The sequence below is a fragment of the Sarcophilus harrisii genome, chromosome 6 (assembly GCF_902635505.1).
Source record: "Sarcophilus harrisii chromosome 6, mSarHar1.11, whole genome shotgun sequence".
Classification (NCBI taxonomy): Eukaryota; Metazoa; Chordata; class Mammalia; order Dasyuromorphia; family Dasyuridae; genus Sarcophilus; species Sarcophilus harrisii.
This window is the reverse complement of record NC_045431.1, coordinates 15,071,682-15,098,956: the sequence shown is the minus strand read 5'-3', so window position 1 is coordinate 15,098,956 and position 27,275 is coordinate 15,071,682. Positions and strand designations below refer to the sequence as shown.

The 27,275-nt window shown below is 34.1% G+C and overlaps 1 protein-coding gene across 3 annotated transcripts in view; it reads left to right on the top strand.

Annotated features, from left to right (window-relative positions):
- The window catches only part of SEPSECS (Sep (O-phosphoserine) tRNA:Sec (selenocysteine) tRNA synthase), a 54,239-nt gene extending 30,771 nt beyond the window's left edge, over nt 1-23,468 (top strand). For all 3 annotated transcript variants that reach the window (XM_031943054.1, XM_031943056.1, XM_031943055.1), the window contains 5 exons: nt 829-958; nt 1,072-1,163; nt 13,671-13,764; nt 19,595-19,685; nt 21,162-23,468. In XM_031943054.1, coding sequence (XP_031798914.1) covers nt 829-958; nt 1,072-1,163; nt 13,671-13,764; nt 19,595-19,685; nt 21,162-21,474 — 720 coding nt within the window. In that variant the 3' untranslated portion in view covers nt 21,475-23,468. The remainder of the gene's footprint in view (nt 1-828; nt 959-1,071; nt 1,164-13,670; nt 13,765-19,594; nt 19,686-21,161) is intronic.
- Nucleotides 23,469-27,275: the final 3,807 nt, after the last annotated feature.

Genomic DNA, 27,275 nt, shown 5'->3' with positions numbered 1-27,275 from the left:
AGACATTTCCTCTTGGTGTTCTCTGTTTTTCTAGCCAGAGTGGGGAAGCATGAATCTTCTACTTGAGTTACTCTTCTACTATATGTGTGCTGCTCATTCTTATTTCTTTACATTAGTTGATGGTGTTAAACCTACATGAAATGTTCTCTTGATTATACTATCAGCCAGTCCAATCTTAGACTTCTCTGAACCACATTTCAAATTCTATTTGCATCTTTTATTATTCAGTTGAACATTTGTTAATAGCATTTAAGACTTTTCTCAGTCTGGCTCCAAACTATCTTTCCCAAGATTCTTTTTATTGTTCTCAAACATGTACTCTACCTTCTAGCCCAAGCTGCCTTCCCCAAATTTGGCGTGCCATCTTATGCCTTTGGGCAGGTGAGACTGATTCCAGAAATGAGCTTTCTAGCTAAACTAAACTGAAGTATATTTGAGGATGGGAAGTTTTTATTCTTTCTATATTCCCATAATTCCAAGAGAAATGATGAGAATAAATCTATATATCTATTGACTTAATGGATGGTAAACATTTGTGAATGTATAAAAATGTAAGTGATTCTATACCGTGGCAAAATTATAGCTTTTAATTAAAGTACTAAGACTAAAGTTCATGTTTCTGTATTGCTTTACTTTTTCTAAAAGTTAAAGTTGGTTTATGAAGAAAAAAGATTAATATTTATGTAGAATTAAGCTTGTAAGAAAACAGTATTTTGTTTTAACTTCATTTAATTTGTTCAGATTCCTTGGTATTTTTTAATTTCAGTTTTGTACATCTGATGGTAGACTAACATTAAATATCTATTATTTCATGTTGTTTGATTTTAGGGTGCTCGAGTAGGTAGAATAGATGCTTTCGTTCAGAGCTTGGACAAAAATTTTATGGTTCCAGTAGGTGGTGCTATCATTGCTGGCTTCAGTGATGCCTTCGTTCAAGAAATCAGCAAGATGTATCCAGGTAAATAAGTTAATTGTCCTTCAGAAGAAATTGCATTTGTTTTGCTCCAGTGATAACTTTTCTTCCCAGAACATAACCTTTTTATGAGAGTAACCTGTCTTTTATTATTTCAGGAAGAGCCTCAGCTTCCCCATCTTTAGATGTTGTTATTACTTTACTATCCCTGGGATCAAATGGCTATAAGAAGCTATTAAAAGAAAGAAAGGTAAATTAAATGTATTTAATTATAAATATATTGTATATTGCATCACCCCTTGTGAGCACGACTGTGTTCTGGGAGGAGCTGGGGAGTAATTTGGATTAGTATCAGTGTTGAGGGTTTCTTCTTTGCTCTGTACACAGTGAAAGTACATACGCTGGTGTGCCAAGGGTATGTGGGTCATTTCCAAGAAAGCTACAACCGCAACTTCTGATTAATTTAATTACAGTTCAGATACCACTTTCAAGTGGAGGTTCTTGAGTATCAGGTAGCTGCCAAAGAATTTTTATTTACATTTCTATTCCAAGATTGAAGAGCCTTTGAGGTCTGAGGAGTCAGCTCTGAAGGAAGATGCTAGAGAAGACACTTGCCCTTATTCTACAAATCTGCCTTTGCAAAAATTGGTCCCATTATTAGTCTAGGAAGGCAAGAAACTCTTAAAATTTTTGGTTTTATTTTTGTCTTTGAAAACTTACTTAAAACAAATCCCAAAGGATAGGAATAGTTTGTGATGGGTCAAGTGAGTAACAGTTCGGGGAGTGTATTGGTAATCTTATCAGCTATCTGAAGGGTCTTTTAGAAGCTGTTTTAAAGTTAGCTACCTAAAAAATTAGTTCTGTTCATTGGAACTTCTCAGCTTGTTATCCCATGCATATGATAGGTACTCAGTAATGTAAATGTTAAGTGGGAAGTTTTGTGTTTAATTTGCCTGTTCTTCTCTATCTCCACCCAATTTTTAGAATCAACCCATGGAATAACAATTGTTTTATCTTAATAAAATTTATATATTTCTTAAGATGTATGGATTTAAAAATCACATCCCCTGAATTCCAGTAATACTGTCTAAAATTATTTTGTGGCAGTGGGATGAAATTGCTTTTGGTATTCTTTAAAATAAATGGACTTATTAGAATTTGTAAATGTAATTATATTTTGTTTTATAACAGCAACCCAGCATAAATAAGTAAACTGAGGCAAAGAACACTATATAGATAGAATACTATCGAATTTTGTGTTTGCATAAGATATTAAGTTTTGGCCACATTTGTGGTGCATTCATACTCGGGTCCAGGCCAAAATTAGATGTTAAGTGATGACTTGGGTATGTAACATCCATAGATTATGCTTGAGTTCAAGGAACTGACTCTAGAATTATTCTGTCACACTGGAGAGCCCTTTCCCCCTTTTCTTAATATCTCGAAAGAGTATGATAAAGTAATTAATAACTAGCCAGACAATTGTAAAAGTTTAATCTAATACAAGTGCAGAAAAAGACTCTGAGTGTTTTAGACATAAGAATTTAAGGCACAATGACATAGGGGAAGGAAAAACTTGTTTTTTTTATATAGGATATTGTCTATGTTGAAAAAGGGATTCCAGGCCCAAAGCTTGAAATCTCATTGTCTTAGAGATAACTTTTTTCACTAATGATGTAGAATTTTTAACTTATTATTTGGAAACTGGGACTCAAGCAAACATTAGAGACTTTTCAGGATGCATTTGAATGCAGTTGAACAGGGAACTCTGGGCCCCCAATGATGTGCCTGAGATACTTGTCTGCCTTCATTTTCCCTTGTTCTCCAAATCCCTGATGTCAAACTCAGATGGAAACGGGGCCATTGGTTTCCATGTGAGGATCCCAGTGGGCCATCCATTGGCTTAATTTTAAAATGTAATGTTGGCTTTTTGTATTTTTTGTTTGTTCTGTTAAATATTTCCCTATGACATTTTAATCTGATTCTGACTATACTGAAGTTTTGTGTTTGATGTCTCTGGTCTCAATGACTAAGAAGTTGGCCCTCAGGGCCAATTAAGGGAAATGGGGAATTTATCCTCGAAGATCTCACTGGCTTAGTGGGAGTGGTGGTGAGATATCTAACTAAAAAGATGGTGGATAATTAGGATGTGGTAGAAAGTATATTTTGACTGAGGCCATAATTCCAGTGCTGGTTCTGACATTAAGTAGTTATGTGACTGTAATCAAGTATTTTTACCTCTCCAGGTTTCACTTTCTGTAAAGTGAGGGGGTTGACTACGTTGGAATCAAAGCTTTTATTGCCTCGTGATACACAATAAATACTAAGTGAATGTTACAGAATTTAGAAAACAAGTGCTATTGGTTAGGAAGGAGAAACCACTGGAGCTGAAGTGATCAGTGAATGCTGGACATAGGTGTTGCTGTTAGAGCCAGTAACATAAACAGTTGGTCAGACAGTAGGGAAGAAAAGAGAGGGAAAAGTCATTCTGGGCAGAGGCAGCAAGAGAAGCCACATCTTGGAATTAGAAATATGAAGGTAGCAAGAGATGAAGTTGGGGAAATGGGTTGCAAATGAATTTTAGAGGATCTTAAAGCAAATAAAATAGTTTGGGCCATTATAGATATCTAGGAGTTTCTGAAGGTTTTTGAACAGGGGAGCGATAAGCAGTGTTTTAGAAAGATTAACCTTTTAAAGTGTCATTGATTCCTCTTGATTTGGAAAAAACACTGGCCTCTTGAAAACTGCTAGCAAAGTACAAACTCTGGTCTTCCCTACCAAATGAAAAAAAACTTTGATTATGGCTTTGTCAGTGCACTATAACCTAATTAACTATGGACAGGACTCAACACTGAAAGGTTGATTTTTTTTTTGGTGATACACAACTCAGGAAATTGTCTAAAATACTAAGACATAGATGAAGTTTCAGTCTATGTTAATGGAAGAAATAATTGTATCAGTAATGACACTTCAGATATCTTTTGAGGTATTAAAGAATGTGATAATGTTATGTGTGCTGGGGTGGAGGGGCGGAGGAGTAGGAAGTGTTAAAAAAAAACAAAAAAAAAAACAAAGAATGCTTCTGACAGCCTCTCAGACCTATCATCTTGGGGATTTCTTTTGAGTATGGGTTAGCCTAGGTGACCTACAGTCTCTTGGAACTCTTAACAATTCCGTGGTTAGATTGACCCTAAAACCATATGTCAGCAAGAATCTTGTTTGAAAAGTCAGTGTGTTTCTGTTGTGTGTGCATCGTTGTATTCCAGATATTATGATGGATATAGAAAGCAGGCTTTATTTTAAAGGAGCAGCAATCTTATTTGGGAGAGAAAACATTAGAAACAATTAGCAAACAGTGATAAAGCAACATATTTCAGGGTATGATGATGTAGTGCTTCTTGGGGAATACAGGAATCAAGATGGAAATTTTTAATTATTAGTATCATTTGGGAATTAAAGTATAAAAATAAACAATTTATTATTTTGCTTATTTGTGTTCCAATTTAAAATGGATTTATGTATTTAGATCCTTTTTCATTTGGGCTTTTTTTTTTTTTTTCTTTTTTGATCTCTTTGGGATACAGAACTAGGAATGGTATTTGCTGGGTCAAAAGATGTGCATGGTTTTATAGCCCCTTGAGCTTAGTTCCAAATTGCTCTCCAGAATGATTGTCAGCTCATAGTTCCAATAATGTGCTGTAGTATCCCAATTTACCCTCTGATGTAAGGTGGTTGTTTTAATATGCATTTCTCTAATCAGTAGTGATTAGAGGGTTTTTTTTTTTAATATGACTATAGATAGCTTTGATTTCTTCACTGAAAACTGCCTATTCATATCCTCTGACCATTTATCAATTGGGGAATAATTTGTGTTCTTATAAATTTGACTCCGTTCTACATATATTTGAGAAATGAGACCTTTGTCAAAGAAACTTGCTGTAAAGGCTTTTTTCCATATTTATCAATTACTAATTGTCTATTTCCCTCCATCCTATTTTCCCCTTTCTCTCTGTTTCTCTTTCCCCTCTCCTTTCTTTTCTGTCACTTCTCCAAAGTGTTTTACTTTCTAACCACTCTCTCCTTTATTTTGGCAGTCCTTTCAGCCCTTCCCCTTCTCTTTTCCCTTCTGCTTCTGTAAAGGTAAAATAACATTGATTTCTGTACTCAACTGAGTGTCTATTTTCTTTGAGTCACTTCTGATGAGAATAAAGTTCAAGAATTGTCCATCACCCCCCACTCCTACATTAACCTGCAGTGTAAAAGTTTTTTCCTGCCTTTTTCATGTGAAACAAATAACTAACTCTATTCTACATCTTTCTTTACTTTTCCCCCTTCTCCTAATACATCTTTCTTATCATGCCTTAATTTTTTTTTTTAGACATCATCCCATCAGAGTCAACTCAAAATTGTGTCCTCTATATATGTATACTCCTTTCTGCCCTAATAATGAGAAGGGTTTTAGGAGTTACAAGTATCATTTTGTCATGTAGAATTATAAACAACTTAATCTCATTGAATCCCTTATGATTTCTCTTTTCTATTTACCTTTTTCTGTTTCTTGTGGACTTATATTTGAAAGTTAAGTTTTCTCTTTAGTTTTGTTTTTTTTTTTCATCAGAAATGCTTGAAAGTCCTCTATTTTTTTAGTATATTTTTTTCCCACTGAAGGATTATACTGATTTGGTTGGTAATTTTTGGTAATCATAGCTCCTTTGCTCTCTGGAATATCATCTTCCAAACCCTCTGATCTTTTAATGTTAATGCTGCTAAATCCTGTTTATCCTGATTATGTTTCATGATATTTGCACTGTTATTTTTGGCATCCTGCAGAATTTTCTCCTTGACCCAGAGCTCTAGAATTTTGCTGCAGTATTCCTGGGAAAATTTCCATTTTGGGATCTCTTTCAAAAAGTAATCATTGGATGCTTTCAGTTTCTGTTTTACCGTCTGATTCTAGGATATCAGGACAGTTTTCCTTGATGCCTTCTCGAAGCATGATTTCTAGATTCTTTTTCTGATAATGGCTTTCATGTAGTCTAAAAATTCTTACATGATCTCTCCTGTATCTGTTTTCCTGGTCAGTTGTTTTTCCATTGAGATAGTTTACATTTTCTTCTAGCTTTTCATTCTTTTGACAGTTTTATTGGGTTTTTTGGAGTGTTATGGTATCATTAGCTTCTGGGTGCCCATTTCCTAATTTTTAAGGAATTATTTTCTTTTTTTCCCTTCAGGAGTATAGTTTTCATCATATTTTTTTAAAGAGTATGTATTCTAAATTTTTTTCTCTCTCCCCTCTACCTAAGACAGCAAACAATCTGATATAGGTTATACATGTAAAATAATTTAATTTTAAATGTATTTCTATATTTGTCATGTTGTGAAAGAAAAATCAGAACAAAAGAGAAAAGCGAGAAAGAAAAAGCAAACATACAAACAAAAAGGATCTGCATTCAGTCTCTGTAGTTCTCCCTCTGAATGTGGATAGCATTTTCCATTTCAAGTCTATTGGAATCATCTTAGATCACCTCATTGCTGAGAAGAGCTAAATCACTCATAGTTGATCATCACACAGTCTTGTTGTTGCTACAGTGTTTCCTGGTTCTACTCACGTCACTCAGCATTAGTTCATGTAAGTTTTCCCAGGCTTTTCTGAAACCATCTTGTTCATCATTTCTTATGGAACAATAATAATCCATTACATTATTACACCATTATTTATTCACCCATTTTCCACTTGATGGGCATCTACTCAGTTTCCAGATCCACACCTCTACAGAAAGATTGGTGAAATACATTAACTTAAAATTCCTTAAAGTCTTATATTTAAGGTTGTATGAAATACTGATAAATGGTAGTAGCTCCACAAAGTCCTACTGTAATGATGAAGACAAGACTACATTTTCAAAGGCTATCTCTATAATGAATATAATCTGTGAAAGATTCTATAGTGTGGCAAATGCTTTGAAAATGATCCAGTGACAGACTGATTCCACAGGGTGGAAGAGATTTATCATCGTAGCAAGTTGGCATGTAGATGTTGAATTCTAGGGTCATGTCAGCCTATAAATCAAAGAAATATTAAAAGGGTCTTCTTTTCTGTAATAGTTGTGGAATATTGTAAAAAGGGAAAAGAAGACATTAAGAATCAAAATTTCTAGATCAACTAAAACAGTAACCATAACCATTGATTTTCATAATGCAGAATATTTGTTCATTGATCATTAGAGTAGCACCCTACTGAAAGAACTAAAACATAACAATATTACTCTTTTTGTGAAAACTTAAACCAGAACATACCAAGAAATTGCAAGATTGGTCAGCATAGAATTAGAACAGAGCAATGTATAAAACATAGAGCACACAGTATTCAGAAGAAAGAAATATTAATACTTTTCATATATTACAAAATGTTTAAAAAGGGTGAGGACAGAAGAAAGGCCTTTGGATTTGTCAAGAGGTCATTGGTAATCTTGGAGGGAGAAGTTTCATTTGAATGATGAACTTGGAAACCAGATTATAGATTGTTTAAAACAAGTGGGTAGTAAGGAATTAGAGAAAATGAATATTTACTAGGAGTTTGCATGTGAAAGGATGAAGATAACAAACTTGAGGGGATGAGGGGATCCATCTCAAATGAATGGAGATCTGGGCATGCTTGAAGACTTGGAGGCTTATTGGAAAATTGGGGAAAAAGGGTTTGATTGAAGGGGGAGACTCCTAGATACTTGTAAAGGGAATGGGATAAAGGGTATGAGAGGAGTGGCTGGCCTTCTTCTGAGGCTAGAGCAAAGGAGGAGGATTGGGGAGGATGCTGAGAGATTTTAAGTTTAGAATTGAGGAGCATAAGCATTTCATGCTTTTGATATATGGTTTCATTATTCTTTATAAAATGTGAGATGTGCTCTTTTCGCTAGATAGAGGGAACAAGGAATGGAAATCTAGTTGGAGAAGAGAAATTAATGTTTGGAAAAGCCACAGGAGAAGTGCAGTAAGGTGTCAAGGGAAGAATAAAAGTTTTGTGGGACAAAATTGAAGACTTAATTGAGATTACATAATATAAATTGGTAGTGGATTTAGGCTGAATGATTGTGCAGCTTCATCCAGCAACTGTACAGCAATCTGCTTGCTCTTTTATCTCATGATTCTCAATTCAGTACTTTTGCAGCTGTCCATAATTGTTAGACATCTTTTTAGGTATATGTGTCTTAGCTCCCATCTACCTCTGTAAAGACTAAGATTGTGTCAAGAGAGAGGAAGGCAGGTGATGGAGGTTATACTGGGTTTGGCTTAATAAGGGATAAATTGCAGTGGAGTCAGTTAACTTCGGGTCAGTATTTTGAAGATGGAAGAATGAAACTCGAAAAGTAGTAACAGATTAAAGAGGAGGGAGGGTTAGAAGGATGAATTTGGGGATGATGAAGAACAATTCTGAGGTGAATGAGGCATAGGGAGAGGAAAAGAGACAAGATGGTAAGAGGAAAAGGGTAATGATGAAATTAAAGATATGACCGTCTCTCTGTGGGATTGAGATGGAGTGAAAGTTTAAGTCATAGAGATTTAGCAGGGTGCTTTAGAGGTTCGTCAGCATAGACAATCTAAATCTTCCAGTAGAAGAGAATATTTTAAGATGTAGAGGAAGGCTGAATCAGGTCTTGAACTTCTTGAGAATAGTGGAAGAATAATTAGAAAACTGGTAGATAACTATCTCCAGGATCTAGATGAAGCGAACCACCCAAAAGGAAAGATTGGTGACTAATTGCAGCAGGAACAGTATTTGAAAGTTTTATTAAGAGCCCCAGTGTACAGAGGAGCATAAGAAAAAGTGTGGTTATTAATGGAAAAAGCACCCAACAATGGAACAAATTTGCAAAGATTTCTGTAGTGACTTACTTTTGTCATCAGTGGCACAAGAACCATTGCATTTGGATTGGAACTGGACCAGACTAAATATGAAATGAGAAAATCCATGCTTCTTTCCATTGATGTCAAACAAAATAGAAACAGGCCATTAAACCATATGTGGTGGATCTCTGAGGCCTTCAACTCAGGAAAACCACATGTTAACATTACCTATGTTCTATAGTATTTTTATTTATTTTGTTTAAATATTTTCCAGTTATGTTTTCATCTGGATTGGGCAAGACTGGGGAGTGTTGCTGGCCACAGTGGATTACATTTTTGATTTTTGTTCCAGGCAATATTATCTTTGGAAACTTAAGGAAAAGCATGTACAAGAATCACAGTATGAGAAATAATGAGTCAAATACCATCTTCACCAATAGAAATACCTATGTCAATAAGTAGAAATTATAATTGATGATTTTTAAATAATGGCTTAAAGTTTACACAGGATTTTACATATATAATCAGTTGAATCAGTTTAAAATCCTAGATATTTTGTTTATTGAGAACAAGGGATGTTTGTTGGAATTTTCAAAAGTAATGAAATCTTATTTTGGGATTATATTTTTACAAGTAAATAAAACTAGGTTTTAACAACTTCATCTAACAAGCAAATCTTTTCATTAAAAATGTAGATATTCTCCATAAACCATAATTGCAGATATGTAATATAAATATTGTTTTTTTATTGGATTTGTTGCAGAAGCAAGGACCTCTTTTGTTTAAATGTACTTGCTCTTGAACTGTGAAAATTTAATAGTGATAGTTTATTGGTTCAGCTCTGGAGTAGCTAAGGCAGAGCTATTATGCTCTCAGCTAGAGCTATTTATATACTATCACTGAGAACTCCTTTTTATATTATTGGCATTATTGCCTCCTAAAAAAGGAGTGTTAAAAGAAAACTTAGGAATTTTTAAAAATTCTATGCCCTTATTCGCAGCAATGATATTTTTAGAGGTTATTTCATCCAAGCTTAGATCTTTGCAGAAAAGGCTTTATCTTCTTTGCAGTAAAAGCAGACAAGAACTCAGCTTGAAGTCTTTCCTTCTCAATCCTTCTGTTTTGAAGGGGTGAAAGGATCAGGCGGAGTAGAACTCAGTTTGTGAATTAAACCCTTTTGCCTTGCCCCCCTTCTGATGAAGAATCTACTTGATTGAGGAGAGAGTTGCCTGAAATTGTCTGCTTTTTAGTAAAAAGTTTAAACTCCCAAGAAGCTGCTTCTGAACTTCTCTGGGCAAAATGAAAGATAAACCTTAGCAGTTATCCTTTTTCCAATATTGCTTTAAAAGAGAATATTTAACTTGGATGGTTTTTCTTTTCAAAGAAAAATATTCTGGTGTAATAGGCCAGGTAAACATTCCTTCAGAGTTTGTCCATGTGAACATCTATTGGGTTGGTTATATACCCAGGCTAAGCTACTGCAGGATACCTATTTTCCAGAAGGAAAATAGAGTAGACAAGAAGTGCTGTTCTAAGAACAAAAGTATCTCAAATGATATTATTAATAATTACTGACATTTATTTTTTACGGTACTCTCTCGATTACACAATGCTTTAGAATATGGTTTTATTTTCCTTATTTCACAGCTGAAATATAAGATTGAAGGGCTTAATGAAGGTCATTCAGCTAGGAAATTTAAACCCAGATCTTTGAGCCCAAATCCAGCTTTTTTTTTTTTTTCAACATTACCACTTCTCTCATAGTTATGGAATATTTGAAACACCAACTAAGTTCATATAGTCCAGAGCAGATGAATCAGAGGTTAGAAAGAGAGAGAGAACAAGCTTATTAGACTTCTTACATCAAATTATCTTTGAAATCATTACTATTTCCTTGTTTTTATGAACTGTTACCTACATAATTGCACAGTCATTACAATCAGATGTGAAATTCAATTTTCAGCTTAACCTAAAAAGTGAAATAGTAAGTATTTCAAAGGAACACACTAATCATTGTGTCATTGTCTACGAATTTTTAAATGATTATTTAAGACCAACTTCTGCAAGACTTGGTGAATTTTTTTTGCCTCTGTGGGGGTTTTCAAGGCATTATGTTTCATGACTGCAAATCAATTTGCAAAAAGTCTACTGAAGTGTAATACTTTAATATAATTTAACATGCCCACTACTAGCATCATGTATTGTGGTCTGACGTTGTTTTTTTCCCTTTATTCAGAAATAAAGCTGACATTAGCATTCAGGTATACAGTTCAGTTTATCTTTAGTGAGAAGTCTTTTAAAATTAAGTTAAATATAGTACAAAGGGTAGAGAGAATCAATAATATTTCATTTCTTTTAAGTAAGGCCTTTCTATATATATTTTCTTGGAGTGCTTATAAATTTCTCATTATAAGAATATTTTACAATATATGTCAGTTATAGATTTAACCATAATAAAAAAAATAGTACTGTTCTGAAATATCTTTTATCTGCCCTGTAGAAAACTGCTTAGCTCTGGCTTTATATAGGAAATAGATATTTAATATATATTTAAAATAACTTTTTTAAATACAGTGAATGTTAATGTAAAGCAGTAAAACCTTAACGCACAGTAAGTATCTTGCTATATAGCACTGTGGCTAATGAATAGATTTCTGAATTTTGAGACCAAAAGACTTTGGTTTGAATCCAGGCTCAGATACTTATTATTTACATGGTTATTGCCAAATTACTTCAATTCTCTGAACTTCAACCACCTACCTCATCTGGAAAATCACAATAATAGTTAATATTTATAAAGTGTTTACTATGTGCCAGGCACCACGCTAATATAAGTGCTTTATAATTGCTATCTCATTTGGTCCCTTTATATTATCCCTAGCAGGTAGGTGCTATTATTATTCCTAGTTTATGATGAGGATCTGAGGCAAACGGGTAAAGTGATTTGTCCAAGGTCACATAGGTAATATGTGTCAGAAACTGAATCTGAAGTCAGTTCATCCTGGCTCCAGACCTGGTGCTCTCTCCACTGAACCACCTAGCTAGAAAATAATACTGGGGCGACCTACCTCGGCAGAGATTGCCGTATAAAGTGGATTAGGATCATCATGCTTAAATGATTGGGAAGTCTTCTACTTAGCAGAAAACACCACACTCTGTGCAGGAGGTGCTCGCTAGGTATTCTTCAGTTTCTCAGTAGAGCTGGAGCTTCCTCATGGGGCTGTTCTTGTATATGATACAGGTCACCCGGCCTTCACGTTTGATTCTTATATGTGACCTTTCATCAGTTCCTCATGGGCTTTGGGAGGGGCCACTTTACATTACTTGTGGACCATTGAAATACCAGCTCCTTGATCTTCTTCTTGTACCTGGTCACACATCTCTCAGATGACTTCTTTTGGGCCACTTCCCTTGCATGGTTTTTGATGTTTGTTGTATTACAGCTTAATCACGGCTTCCCTGAGCCTTTCCATTGCCTTTTGGGTGACCTTCAACTTGAATTCTCAGGAAACTGATATTCCATGACTTGTAGCCATGTAGCCTCTTTAGAAGGATGTTGTTAAACAATGGGCTTTTGTTTCAGGAAGCATTATCATGTTAATAAAAAGCCCATGTTTTTGCCTACTCTTTTCCTCCATTTAACTTGGGGGCTTAGCTCACTGCCCATGGACAACATCTGTCTAAGATGGATGTACTGATAATGGACCATCTCTTTGATTATTTTTTTTTCCTAGTTGCATAGTCTGAACTGGAGACATTCATTATCCACTTAGTTTTTCTAATTAGATGGTTAGGTTGAATCCTCTTGAATGACTGTAAATGGCATTTCGGAGTCTCTGCAGTATAGCTATACATAGCTATCAATAATAGTAATCTGCAATTTTCAGTTATTTTAACATTTTTATGGTCTAAAGGTTTTCATATTGCAATGATAGTTGAAACCATGCTACCAAATATAAGGATTGTACCAGCAGTTTATACAGTAGTGTTAACAAATGGATAATAAAAATGACCAGAGTATTTTCATTAGAATATTAGAAATGAACATTGAGCAATTATCTTTTTAGTGTATCAATAAATTAAAAAAAGCTGTAGGTATTTCTGTTGTTAGATCTTTGGGAAGAGTTTTTTACTTAATAGAAGTAGCCAAATAAAGGGTAGGCAGATTAACTATAAATCAGATGCCTGAAATTGTGCTATACTATTATCACTTGGGGGTTGGTTGTGGCAACAATAATAGACCCCATGATAAAAAAAAAAATCCAACATTTATATAATACTTTAAGGCTTGCAAAACACTTTACAACTATGATCTCATTTGATCCTCATGTGGAATTCCTGTTTTATAGAAGAGGAAATTAAAGCTTAGAGAGGGTTTCGCTGCTTGTAAGTAAGTTATCTGAGGTAGAACTGAATACTGAGTCCAGTATTCTATCCACTGATACTGTTTTTGTGTCTGTTGTAAAAGGCTGCATTTCTGATTCCTGAAGTGTCACTTTCTGTTGGATGTGCCAACATTGAATTTACCTAGCTGCATACTTTTTGTTTCTTCTCAACAAAATGTAAAGTTCTTGCGAACTGGGAGTAATTTATTATTATTGTCTTTGAACTCCCATTTCTTAACACAGAGCTTGGTATATACATGGTGAATATTTATTAAATATTTGTTGAATTAATAAATGAATGAAGAAATGAATTTTACCACATGGGATCAGAAGAAAGTTGACTTACTTTTAATTCCTAAAAAATTTCTTTAACTCCTAGGTAATGTTTATGGATAGGTTAATTTATGGCAGGTTTAATATTACTATCTATTTATTATTGTTATTTGGTCTGTATTAAGGCTAGCAAGTAATAAATATTCTTTTGACTCTTTTTGAATGCCATTTTTTGTTTGTTTTTGTTGTTGTTGCAGGAAATGTTTTTATATTTATCCAGTGAAGTAAAAAAACTATCAGAACTTCACAATGAAAGACTGTTGGATACATCTCATAATCCTATATCTCTAGGTAATTTTTCTTCTTATTTTTTATAAATATTTCTAACTTAATGAGCCCTAAACTACTTTCTAGAAGAAAATAAATCATTTTTGGTAGCTTAGGTAACTTTTTGGCTTCATGGGTTTCACAAACTAAATCCTCTATTCTGGTAAAGCTTCACTTCCACTTGACTTATTTCTTGGGAGTAAATACTGAGAAAATCTCAATCAAAAAAGATAATAAATTTGTAATAACTACTTAAACTGCTTATGTACATACATAATGGCATGTAATAGGAATTCATTGTGTAATATGTATTAAATTTTATTTCTAACAGTCTTTTTAAAGAAGTTGGTTGTTTTTGTACCAGCCATTTATTTCTCCTTAATTTCTTTTCTTCATTAGCTCTTCATTTTTAGAACAAAAAAATTTAGGCAAAACCAAAGGATGTAATTGACTGTGTCTGAGAATATACAGTGTTTAGGATCTACATTCACCCTTCTTTCTCCTGAGAAGCAAGAAGAAATTACAGTAAAAAATTCTGCCAAATAACAAGCAAATCAACCAACCAACTAGTAAGACTGGGGGCGGGGTAAAGCTAGATTTTTTTGTTATTGTTGTTACATAATTGCTATATAATTTTGGAAGAAGGAGAGTTTTGATTGGAAATTTCCATTTATGTTGGGAACTCTTCTAAGAAAACTCCCTTTACCAGAGCAGGTTGACAGTTTACAAACTTAGAAAGTAGAAGTGCTGAGAAGTGACTTTTTTTCCCTAGGGTCACAGAGCTGGCCATATGACAATAGAATTTGAACCAGTTTTCCTGACTCCAAAGCTGCTGCTTTATTCACTGTAAATTCTTTAGATTGATTAAAAAGAGGGGTAAAGGATCTTTTTGTACAGAAATATTTATAGCAGCTCTTATGGTGATGGCTAAGAATTGAAAATCAAATAGGATACCCATTAACGGGGGAATGGCTAAACAAACTGTGGTGGAATATAGGGTGATCTAAGAAATGACAAGCAGGATAATTTCAGAAAAACATGGAGAGACTTAAACGAATTGCTATAAAGTGAAGTGAGCCCAGGAGAACATTGCACACAGTAACAGCAATATTGTATGATAAAGAATTGGTACTGACTTAGCTCTTTTTAGTAATACAGTGATCCAAGACAATAACAAAGTACTCATGATGAACCATACTTTCTATCTCCAGAGGAAGAATTGCTATTGTTTGAATATACACTGAAACATGCTGTTTTTCACCTTGTTTCATTCCTTTTCTTTCATTTGAATCTTCTTGTATAAAATGAGTAAGATGGAAATGTTTTACATGATTACATATATATAACCTATATCTGATTGCTTCTTGTCTTAGGGAAAGATGTGGAGAGGGAAGGAGGGATAGAATTTAGAACTCAGAACTTTAAAAAAATAACACATAACAAAATAATAAATAATTGTATTAACATGTAATTGGAGAAAGATAAAATATATATTTAAATATATATTCTGGGTGCCTCAGAAGTGAGTGCAGCTTTAAGCTGTAACTAGGGTGCACTGGGACTTTTGGGATATATTGTATTTGACAATTTCTATAAAATACATATGTGTGTGTGTGTGTGTGTGTTTGTGTGTATTTATTAAAATCTTCATGGAATGACTGTCAAAGAAAGAGGAATGTCTGAATTTCTATATGTCCTTGAGTATAAAAAATTATATTGCCTGCTCTATTGCTTTAAAGCACATTTATCATTATAACATGTGACTATTTTTTCCACATAAAACAGATTTTTAAATGTATAATAATCATGTAAAGTATATTTTAAACTGTTAAATTTTGTTGTTTTAAAAAATATGGACTCAGCCAAGATTGCTGACTAAACTGAGTAAGACCTTCCAGCTTCCACCTAAATATTCCAGCAAAAACCAGAAATTCACAACAGACTGAGTAATGATCAAGGAATCCAATGCAAAATGATAGTAATTTATTCTTCTACTCCCAAACCCAATTAAAAGTCAGAATCCCATAGGCAGTAGGAAAAGGGGTTACTGACCCAGGTAGCACCAATACAGGCAAATAAGCTGACCAGAGATAAGAATCCTGCAAGACTACATAGATATAGCAGGAGCAAAATACTCCCTGCAGAAAGCCCAGCAGAGAGAGAAGCCCAAAGAGGAGGCCTTGGACTAGTAGGAACCATTTTGACAAAGTACTGGCCAGATCTAGGTGGTCCAAGAGTTCTGAAGGCCCTATGCTGTCCTGAGCTATAAAAGGTCCTGAAGAGCCAGTTCTCTGAACTTTAAGGAAGCATAAACCTGTAGAGTGGAGGTCAGAGTAGGAATTTGTGGGATCTTGAGTGAGACCAAGTAGAACTTGGTTTCACTCAGTAAAGCAGGTGTGAATTTAATCCTGGCACAAGAAAGCCAGTTCAGGAATTAAAATTGGAAAAATCAATAAATGAGAGGAAGCTCCTACATGTACCAATAAAAATATAGATTTAGTGATACCTAAAATTTCAGCCTAGAAGGAAAGAGTATGTCTTCAAGCAAGAAATTTTTAAGTCTCAACTAAACCCCTACTTTCCACAACCCCAACACAACTCCTATTAATTTTGGGCCTAGGTTTTTTAATTACCATTTTACTTTTTTGTATTAAGTATTTCCCACTTACCTGTAAACAGGTTTTAAGTCATTTTAAAAATTCTGAGTTCCAAATTCTTTCCATTCCTCCATCTCTCTCCATTTCTTGAGAGGACAAGCTATTTGATATTGATTATATATGTGAAATCATGCAAAACGTATTTCCATATTAGCCATGTTCTAGAAAAAATACATTTCGGTCTGCATTCAAAATTCATCAGTTCTCTCTTTAAAGGTAAATAGTATTTTTCATCATGGGTCCTTTAGAATTGTCTTGGATCATTGTCTTGATCAAAGTAGCTAAGTATTTCACAATTGATCATCCTTATAATAATGCTATTGCTGTGTACAGTTTTCTCCTGATTTTCCTCACTTCATTTGGCATAAGTTCATATGAGCAATTAATATTTCTTCTGTTGGCTTAGACCTGTCTTTTTGTGTGAAAAGTGTTTTGTAATTAATTGTGTTCATCACAATGTAGATCATTTTGATTATATTTAGTTAAAAAGGTTTTGTACAAACAAAACTAATACAGACAAAATTAGAAAGGAAGCAATAAATTGGGAAAACATTTTTTCATTCAAAAGTTCTGATAAAAGCCTCATTTCTAAAATATAGATAGAATTGACTCAAATTTATAAGAATTCAAGCCATTCTGCAACTGATAAATGGTTAAAAGATTTGAAATACAAACACAAGAATCAAAAGAAACTTAGAAAGGTAATAGGAGAAGAAATAGGCTTTCTCTCAGAATTTTGATATCTTCAGTGGATTGAAGGAGTCAAGAAAGAAAGACAATCTGGTCTATCCTGAGGGTTTGAAGATGAATAATAGGAAGATAAAAGGAAAACACTAGAAAGAGATAAATGTGGGACTTGCTCTTAGAATCGGAGTCTGTAAGATACAAGATTCTCGCATTAAATTCATAACATTAAAAGATTAAAGCAAAGATAAACGGATCCAGTTTTCTAAAAAGTCAAAACTCAGGAAATCCTTTTTTAAAAATACATCTTATGAAGATCAACAAACTCAAATTTTAGGTTTTAGAATTGTTACCATTGTCCAGTCTTTTCAGTAATGTTCCATCTCTCTGACCTCATTTGGGTTTTTGGAGGGGACTAGAGTAATTGGCCATTTCCTTCTCCAGCTCATTTTACAGATGAAATGAGACTCATCCAGAGTCAGCCAGTCAGGTCAGAGGATTTGACTGAGGTCTTCCTGCTCCCAAGCCTAGTGTTCTGTTTCCTGCCCAAGCCAGCTGCCCAGTCTTAGAATGCTTTTTCACCCACAAGGTCCAGCAGACGGAGCCTGCACTTAGAGAAAGAATACTTTGTGTCCCACCTCTGACACTTTTTGACGATGTGAATATGGACAAGCCTTTCAATTTCTATGAATCTCAATTTACTCATTGGAAAAATGGTTTTCATAATTACCTGTATTACCTTTCTCACAGGGTGGTTGTAAGAATAACACTTTGTAAAGCCTAACAATTGTTATATAAATATGAGCTATTAATATAGAGAACACATCTTGGTCTCATTTTATATGTTAGAGATATTCCTAAGGAAGAAGCAAGTGTCTAAGCTGGCTGTGTTCTGCAATCTGGAGTTATGCCCATAGTGTTAGAAAACTCTATATTCCTTTGGACCCAGTAATACCACCATGAACTCTGTCTCTCAAGATGATCAGAAAAAAAGTGCAAGAATCTGTGTGTTCTATGATGTTTACAGTAGCTCTCTTTGTGCTGGCAAAGAACTGGAAATTGAAGAGATGCCCTTCAGTTGAGGAATGACCAAATAAGTTCCCAGTATATGCTTGTGATGGAATACTATCGTGCTGTAAGAAATGAGGAACTGATTGATTTTTTAAAAAATCATGAAAAGACTTGCATGAAATAAGGAAGAGTGAAATGAGCAGAACCAGGAGAGCGTTGTGTACAGTAACAGCCAAATTATTCAAAGTTATTACATACTCAGATCGTCTACAAAGGACCTGTGAAGGGAGATGCTCTCCACCTCTAATAAAACTTCAGGGAATTGATCAAAAGAAATATGCATAGTTTGTTTTCACATCAATTTGTAAAAATCTGTGTCAAATGGGTAGCCTTCTGTAGTGTGGGGGTGGGAGGGAGGGAAACAAACTTAAAATGTAACCAAAAGTTAAATTTAGTCTAATTTTAAAAGGTGCAAATATTCTGCTAGCTATTCCCTGTGCATAATGTTCTATCTTCTGTCTTTATGCTTATTTGTACATTTTCCCCATACCTAGAATACTCTCCCTTTTCTGTTTTTTGCCATCTTTCAAAGTACAACTCAGGTGCTATCCACTCTACAAGGTCTTTGATGAATCTGCTGTCTTTCCTTACCCCCCTTTTCCTGAGACACTCTCTTAAAATAACTTTACAAAGACTCAGAAATTGAATGATTGTTGTATTTTCATAATAGAATACAAGCTCCATAGGGGCAGGTACTATCTGATTTTTAAAATCTGTATCCTTATTGCTCAGCACAATGACTTGCATATAGAAAGTACTTAGTAAATGTTTGATGAATTTAATTTAATTAAAATCTCTTTTCCTGCTGATTTACAGTATAACTTCAGACATCTATTAAGATGGAAAACATTTTTTGGCAATAGGTGTTGAAAATCATAATTTAAATTCTAAAATTTTCTTCTAGGAGCATTGAGATTTTCTTTTTATCTTTTCTTTTTAAACAAATAGTCAATGGGCATATAATAATCTCTAAGAGAAGATTAGCTCCATATGCCACTTGCATAGTTTTTGCTTAGTTAGTAAAAGCAAATATATATTAAAATACATCCCACTTAGGAAATTTTCATAAGCTGCAGTGGATTTGAATAATTAGGCAGCTCCATTGACCATGTCATTGTCCTCATTATTTTCTTGGCTTTCTTACCAGCTGGAAAAGTTATATAGTGCCACCTTTTAAACCTTGAGGTGGTTTTAATCAAACGAATTTGCATTGTTATGATGTTGTAAGTATACATGCACGTTGAATTTGGATGATAATTTATTTAATACTTAACAGAATTGTCAGAAAATGACTAAAAGATGATTCCTTCAGTTAGCACAGTGCCTGGCACCTAGTATGTGCTTAAATACTTGTGTTCTTCCCATTCTACTTCCCTATTCCTGATGTCTTTGCAGTTTCTAGAAGAAATAAGGCTGTATTAAGATCCTGTTTTCTTTTTCAGCTATGTCCCTTACGACATTGGATGAGCAAACCAATAGAGCTGTCACGCAGCTTGGTTCTATGCTGTTTACCAGACAAGTGTCTGGAGCCAGGTAAGCATGATTTGGGCGTTGAGTTTGGCTTTTTAAGCTTGATATTTAATAATCTATCTTTTACATAGTAATCATATGGTAAGTATATGCTGACGCATACTTTGGGACTATTGAAAGGAAGACTAGTTCTTTCCAAAAATACTCTTAAGTTTTTGAGAATGTGTTTAGCCCATATTCTTCATTTTTAGATATTTTTATACTTGAAACATTGGAGAAAGATGAGAATCTTGTCTGTTTTGTAAAAATCTTAAAAGTTTAAAAAACAAATAAAAACTTCTCTGGGTAAATAAGGCACTAATAAATCTAATTGAATTGTTTTGAGTGATTCCAAGTATAATACTTTTGTGTTCTTGTAAATAACAAATGATGATTCCACCAGCAATTTCTAATAAGTCAACCATTGTCAAGGAGAAACTTGATTTTTAAATTAAGAAGAGTGTTGAATTTCATCTCTGAGAAAATTCACTTGAAAATTGTATATCTGTGGGTATTTAGCTTGAAAAATGTGTATAAAATCTGGCTCATTTCATTTAATTTTTGATTAGGTCAAGGAGAAAAATGAACTCAAATATTTTGATGTAACTATTTTTCTTAATTTGCTTCAGTTAAAGGGTTTACATTTTCTGTGGGGAGAGAGGAGAAGGGTTTTCCTTTAGATGATAAACTCTTTTCCTTCCAGTGTTCCCTGCTCTTTTGGTGAACTTCTGCTGTGTGCATCTTGATTCTTTCCACCTCATCATCATGACCCAATCCTCATTTGAACTGAGCATTGAGTGCCTCTGGTGCATGGGACTCTGGACTAAGAGCTGGAAAGACTCTTAGAGACCCTGAGACTGACTTTTTCATTTTATAGTTCAGAGCGAGGATGACTTGTACAAGGGCACAGCGGTAGAAGTGGCAGAGGGGAGAGGAGTTTCAAAGAAGTGCCTCTAGTTGATTAAGACCCTTGGCTTTGAGTGTGCACGTATTGGTCTGCCGATAGTAAACTAGCCATGAAACGATGAAAATCAGGCCTTGGAAGCTCACCTCTAAGAGCTGGCTCTTATTAATCACCTGCCTCTCCCCATCCCTTCTACAGGATGGGTCAAGCACTTGACTAGCCCTTCTTCTAAATCACCCACATTTCACTAAACCCAGTGCTGAGGAAAAGGGATAAGTACTTGTTGATTGACTCATGCAGGACATTTGAGTGCAGTTTCTGTTGTCTGGGAGAAGGGGGATGGCCAGAGAGCCATTTGGAAGGGATTGAGACCATGCATTTCTAGCAGTATTGATGTGCATGGTTTGAGGGTTTGTTCTCAACCTATATTTATATATACATACATACATATGTGTGTGTGTGTGTGTGTATATGTATGTATATGTGTGTGTGTTATATATCTGCTACTATGCATTAACATTTATAAGTGTTATTGTGTCAATAGCATCAAGTATATTAAATAGCTCATAGTTGACCAAATAAACTTTTCCTTTCAGGGTTGTGCCTCTGGGGATTGTCCAAACTGTGAGTGGCCACACTTTCAAAGGCTTTATGTCACATGCAAATAACTATCCTTGTGCTTACCTCAATGCTGCCTCAGCAATTGGAATGAAAAAACAAGATGTAGAATTGTTCATAAAAAGGCTTGATAAGTGTTTGAAGTCAGTGAGAAAAGAAAAAAGCAAAGAGAGTCATGGTGACAGTGCAGTTGATAATTGTAACATCACTGAAGATGTGAATATCCAGGAGATGGCCTTAAATCTGGATAATGCAGTTGTTCTTGATGAAGGCAACGGAGTTTATTCCTGACATTTGTAATTTTTCACTTATTGCTTGAAAAAAATTTTAAAGATATAATTCCTTTGAAAATGGTTAATGTACTTGAATAGAGTGAATTCAGTTAGCAAGTGGTTATATTATTTTGGTTTGGAGCTGTTTGATAATTATACCTCAATCTTTATAATCTTCCACAGAATAAAATACACTATAACATTTTTCTAATTGAAAACTAGTCAGCTATGCACTTTTATTCAAATGGTCCTTACTAATATAAGGATAATAAAATTGCCTATAATTCTTTTTAAAATATTTGAACTGTTTTTTTTTTTTTTTTTCTTGATTGTGCTCCATCATTATATATATCCTCTGTTTGTCTTATTGTGTGATTCATATTTTGGTTGATAAATAGACATGTCCTAAGGAAGGTTGATTAAAAATACTGTTTAGTTTGTTTTTATTAAAATAAAGAGCTTTTCAAGAAATGGTGAATTTTTCAAATTTTCTGTGGTAACTTTAGCTATCTAGTTTTGCTCTTTAATGAAATACTTCCCTATGGCTTCACCGTGTGCTGAAGTGACCAACCGCAGGATTTGAGTGAGAATCAGGAGGCCTTTCTTTTCATCCCAAATTTGTCACTGTCTAATTGTATAATCTTGAGCAAGTCAACCACCTTCTGGGCTTCAGTTTCTATCTCTGCAAAGATTGGATGATATTTAAGATCCCTTTTTATCCTAAAATTCACTGATTCCAGATTCCTTGAACCTTTATTTTGACATATGAGAAGCAGAAGTGATGGTCAACATGAATGGCTCCAAAAATGCATTTTTATTAAAGCAATTTTTAAAATGCATTTGCATATGCTTTCCTTGAAGCTCATGATGATATTTGATCTTTCATATCTAGCTGCTGTACTGTGCTATGCTTACAAAATCTTTTGGGGCACAACCAACACTGGGATTGATTAACTGAAGCATAATTGGGTATGTGCATCTGCTGGGGTAGAAAATGATATAATGTGAAAATAGTTGCTTCTCTTGGGAAGGTATGCCTGAAATTCTTTGACTTAATAACTATGGTATATGTAAGTCATTTGGCTTATGTTTCACATAGATCAAAATGCCAGACAAACTCCCAATTGAGATTTGACTATACCTTTGATTTTATGATTGCATCTTCTTTGATTGATTTGGCTAATTAAACTTATTTTAAAGAGAGAATTTTCTGGTATCTGGGCTTACATGAAGCATTAAACTTTCATTCTGTTGTCAAACATCAGCTACGACTTAACACCAGTTTCACTAAATGTGAAAGGAATATTTTATAAACAAATGTAATGATATTTAAAAAATCTTGGTAGTTATGTGCATTCTTCTCTAAAACTCTTAATTAGGAAATGTTATATTTCAAGCATTACATTCATTCCTGTGTTTTCATTGCAAATTATGTTTTAAATTTGAACAATATTTTTAAAATTAAATTTACTTTTGAAATTTTGACTCATTTCGTAAAAGTTGAATATTCATGAATAAAAACATTGTGCAGTGATCATGTTTTTTTTTTTAATTTTTACTATTTGAAATGAGATTATAGGACAAATAAAAAGCCATCCAGATGCAACAAAATCTCTAGAGCCTAAGAAAGGAAATTAAGTAGTGATGCAAATGTAAATGCTGGCATTGCAGCTTAATATCCATGTAAGCCAAAATTGTTTTATAGAAAAAGTCATCTGTATTGTATGATCATCATTTAGCTTAAGAAAGGGTAGAGCCCAGAGACTAGCAAATGTTTTCATCTGCAATGTATCAGCAGTTCTTAGGCTTCAGCTGCTGAACAGATCATAATACTAATTGAAGATAAATTACATGAACCCACATATAAATGATAGATATGGTATAACATTTCTGTTCTTAATGTATAAAGTTTGAGTTGCTATTTTTATTATCCCTTTGTAAAAAAGTTTTAGATTTCTGGCCCTAAAACATCTTTGTGATTTGGGGCATGTGTCTAGCCCCCCCCCCCTCCCCAAATATATATATATAACATAACATGTTTATGGTCATATATTTGTGAATGGCAAATTTCTTTTTGTGGTTGAATTCATAATTCAGTTTAGTTACATATTAATTCCAGCAGAGGATATTTCCCATTCTTGTATAGGAAGGGTTCTTAATTTGCAGTAAATTCAACTGCCTGAGCTAAGTGATTTTAGAAAAAATAGTAGTGGAATATCCTTGAAATGAATTAAAATCAAACATTGGTTTTAATAAAATATAATTTTAACATAATGTGCCTCTTACTACTATATGTATACATTTTAATGTATTTAGACCATATTTTTATTTTCATTTGGCATTTTTAGCCTCATGCTAATAATTTTTTTTGGATTACCAATAAAGTGACTTCAAAAGAAACCCAGTGTCAGTAACAAATTTTTAAAGATTTAATTTTACATGTTGATAATCCTATTAAATAATTGAACATAACCTATTATTTAGCACAGTATCATTTTTATATTAGAGAACTTGATGATAATTTAGAGTGATAGGAATTTTCAGTTCCATCTCAATTAAACCTAATCTTATTTTTCACTGAATTATTGACCCATATAACTGGTAATTTTCTAAGGCACATTTTATTTAACTCCACATAACATGCTATGGTATTCATGCTTTACTTATGCTGGTACAAAATTTAAAAATAAGGTCTAGTCTTTATACTGTTATGCCTGTTGACTAGTGACATTTAAAAATTGGATAAATTTTGACGTTGTGTTGGTTTTTTAAAAAGATATTCAATAATTTATTCTCGTAGTTCTAACTATATATTTGCATCCATTCCAGGAACTCCCAAAAGAAATTAATATGCTTATAAACTTGGATAAAGGAGTTTTTGTCATCTTCCCATGTAATAGAAATTTCTTTGAGTATTTGAAAAGGTTGTTTTATTTTCCCCTCTTAGTTGATAATGTTTTAAGAACAGCATTGAACAGCATCTACGTTAAAGTTTGGTATCAAAAATGTTATAACTCTTTAAGACAATGCAAATTTGTTTTTTTTAAAAGTATTCATACTGTTGTCACACAAACTAAAAAGAGCTGTTTGTAGTTACAATAAACAGTATTTTCCTGTAGCCTGATACATGCTATTAATTTTTATTTGCATATTTAATCCTTTTGTGCCTTAACTTTATTTTTTGTCTTTTTCTTGGAGTATTTTGAATGCTGCACAACAAACACAAGATCAATAATCATATTTGTGTACTTGCTCACTTATTATACATCGTTCAGTCTCATGACAAACAGGAATTCTAGAATGTTTGTACTTGTTAGCAGGTTGGGTCGCCTTTAATTCTTAACTAAAACATGAAGAATTGTCTATTTTTGTAGAATGAGTTTTTTTTGTTTCATCATTATAATGGGAAACTTCCAGTGAATGACAACTAATCATTCACCCACTTGTTTTGCTAAATGAAAAAGTTGTTTCCAGAAATATTTTTGATGTTTGATGTTAAAAATAAACAATGCTTACATTTATAATTTTGAAATCATCAAATACTAGTGAGTTGTATTTTATTTTGTCCCATGTGAAAATAAAATCTGAAAGGATTTGTGATAATCATAATCTTTGCTCTTCTTTTCTTTTTCCTTTTGTAAGTTCCTGGCACGATTTGTATCTTTGATTTAGTTATTCAGTTTCAGTCCCGTTCTGAAATCACCTCGAGCAGTTATACCTGTAATGAGAACTGTGAACCATGATTCTTGATTAAAGGAAAAAAAAGTATCCTAGCCGTTGCTGCAGAGGGTTTGTTAGAGGAGACAGAAAGCTTAAAACCATTAAAGGGTTTTCTAAATTATCTAGTCCTTTATTTGGAAATGCAAAAATAATACCGATCCATATCATTGTCCATTTTTTACTTGCAGGCTTTAATGTTTGAGTTCTATAGGCATAATCTTAATTTCATAAAATGAAGCTGCATTAAGTTGTATTGGATCCATTGGTATTCCCCATTGAAATCCAATTTATCCTGCAGGACTTTGACCATTATTGTTCTAGTCCCTGGTGCAGTTTTAATTTTAAAAGTATAATTGATTTTAGATAAATTATCTGAAACTTTTCAGGAAACAGCTTTTTCAGAGCTTTTTATTTGGGAGTCTTTCAGTTTCCTTTTGCATTTAAATTTGTAAAATGCCTTTGGGCTCATGAGGAATATAATTTGCTTTTATTTTATACAAGTGAAATTTCAGGTCACAACACAACAAAGTTGAAGTGATGTCTCATTCAGAGAGACAGAACAGAAACAGAGAGAGAGAGAGAAAGAGAGAGATAGGGACTGGACCTGTGATCTGGTTGGTACAGACACCTCCCAGGTGAGGAAACTCTCTACTAATGCAAGTTGGCATTCTTTCTGTAGTAAGGTTGTTAACTGACTTAATGGGGTTACATAACCATTCTGCTTTCAGAGGAAGGACTTTACCCAGGTTTTCCTGGCTCCAAGGACCAGCTCTCTATCCACGAGGATACTATTGCTGCTGGCGAGAAGCATAGACGGATACATTGATCAAAATGTGTTTATGTGGGCATATGAGAATATAGAGACTTTTACAACACTTACATTAATTGATCAAAGCTTTTGATGCAGTCAGCGGACCATAGCAAATCAATCGTTCACTAAGATTGTTCTTATACTAAAATTCACAGTAGAATATTAATTTTGCTATTTAGTTTCTGATCTATTCCATATTACCAGCAAAAAAGCAGCCAGGCCAGTATTATTTAATTTATTCTATACAACCGTGCTTGAAAATGCAGAAAACCCAGCTGTTCTTAAGACTATTTCAAACTTTAAAATTGATGATTGAACTGATGGTTCAGCAGGCAGCCTAGACTAAAAGTAGTTTAGCAAAGTCTGCTGGTGATTATACCTTGGAGAAAAAATGACCACGCACAGTGTATCATATTGTAATCACTATATTATTACAGGCAATTCGGTCTTTACAACCTATAATCACACATATATGTATATAGAATAATCATGTACTCTCTAGGTGGCCATGGCCCAGTGCTTGAAGATTCATTATTATCGCTTAAGTTCTAATCGTATAGTGGAAGGTCTTTTCACTTGGATATCACATTTTTGGCACTTGTAGGTACCACATGGTATAGAACTAGATGCGTACAGAGTAATGATAATTCCTTTCGTCACTGAATGCTGCTGCTTAATATTTGGGAAGTCATACCAGATACTGCATCAGGTGTAGAGCCAAGATGGTCACCTACCACTTTGTCTTTCCTATAACAGAAATGATTAAGGGGTGTAGGAAGCTGGAAGAAACCGATTTTGTCTAGGAGATGAAAAATTGGAGGAAGGTGGTTTAGCAAAGGGTGCTGCTTTCTACAAAAGGGAAAGCCAGCTGGAGGTGGCACTGTAACTCACAGTAAAATGAAACACAAGTAACTACTGTGGAACAGGACCTGATGTCCAAAACTCAAGTGGAACTGTCCCTATCTCTGAGGAGTTTATGTTCTGTGGTGGAAGAGAACGTGTCCATTTACGATTTTCAAAGTAAATGTGAGGTAACGTAGGGTGGGAGGAAAAGTGCCATTGAGGAGGGGGCCTATCAGCTGGGCTTTGCAGAACTGAATTCTAAGAAGTAGAGGTGAGGCGGGACTAGATTTTACCCATTGCAAGGATTTGGAGATAGGAATTAGTCATTGTGAAGGAACATCAGAAAGTCCCCTTTGGTGAAGTGAAGAGTGTGTGAAAGGGGGTAATAAGGTGACCCTGGAACTTGTGGAAGGTCATAGACTTGTGCTTTAGCCGTGTGGAGAGTC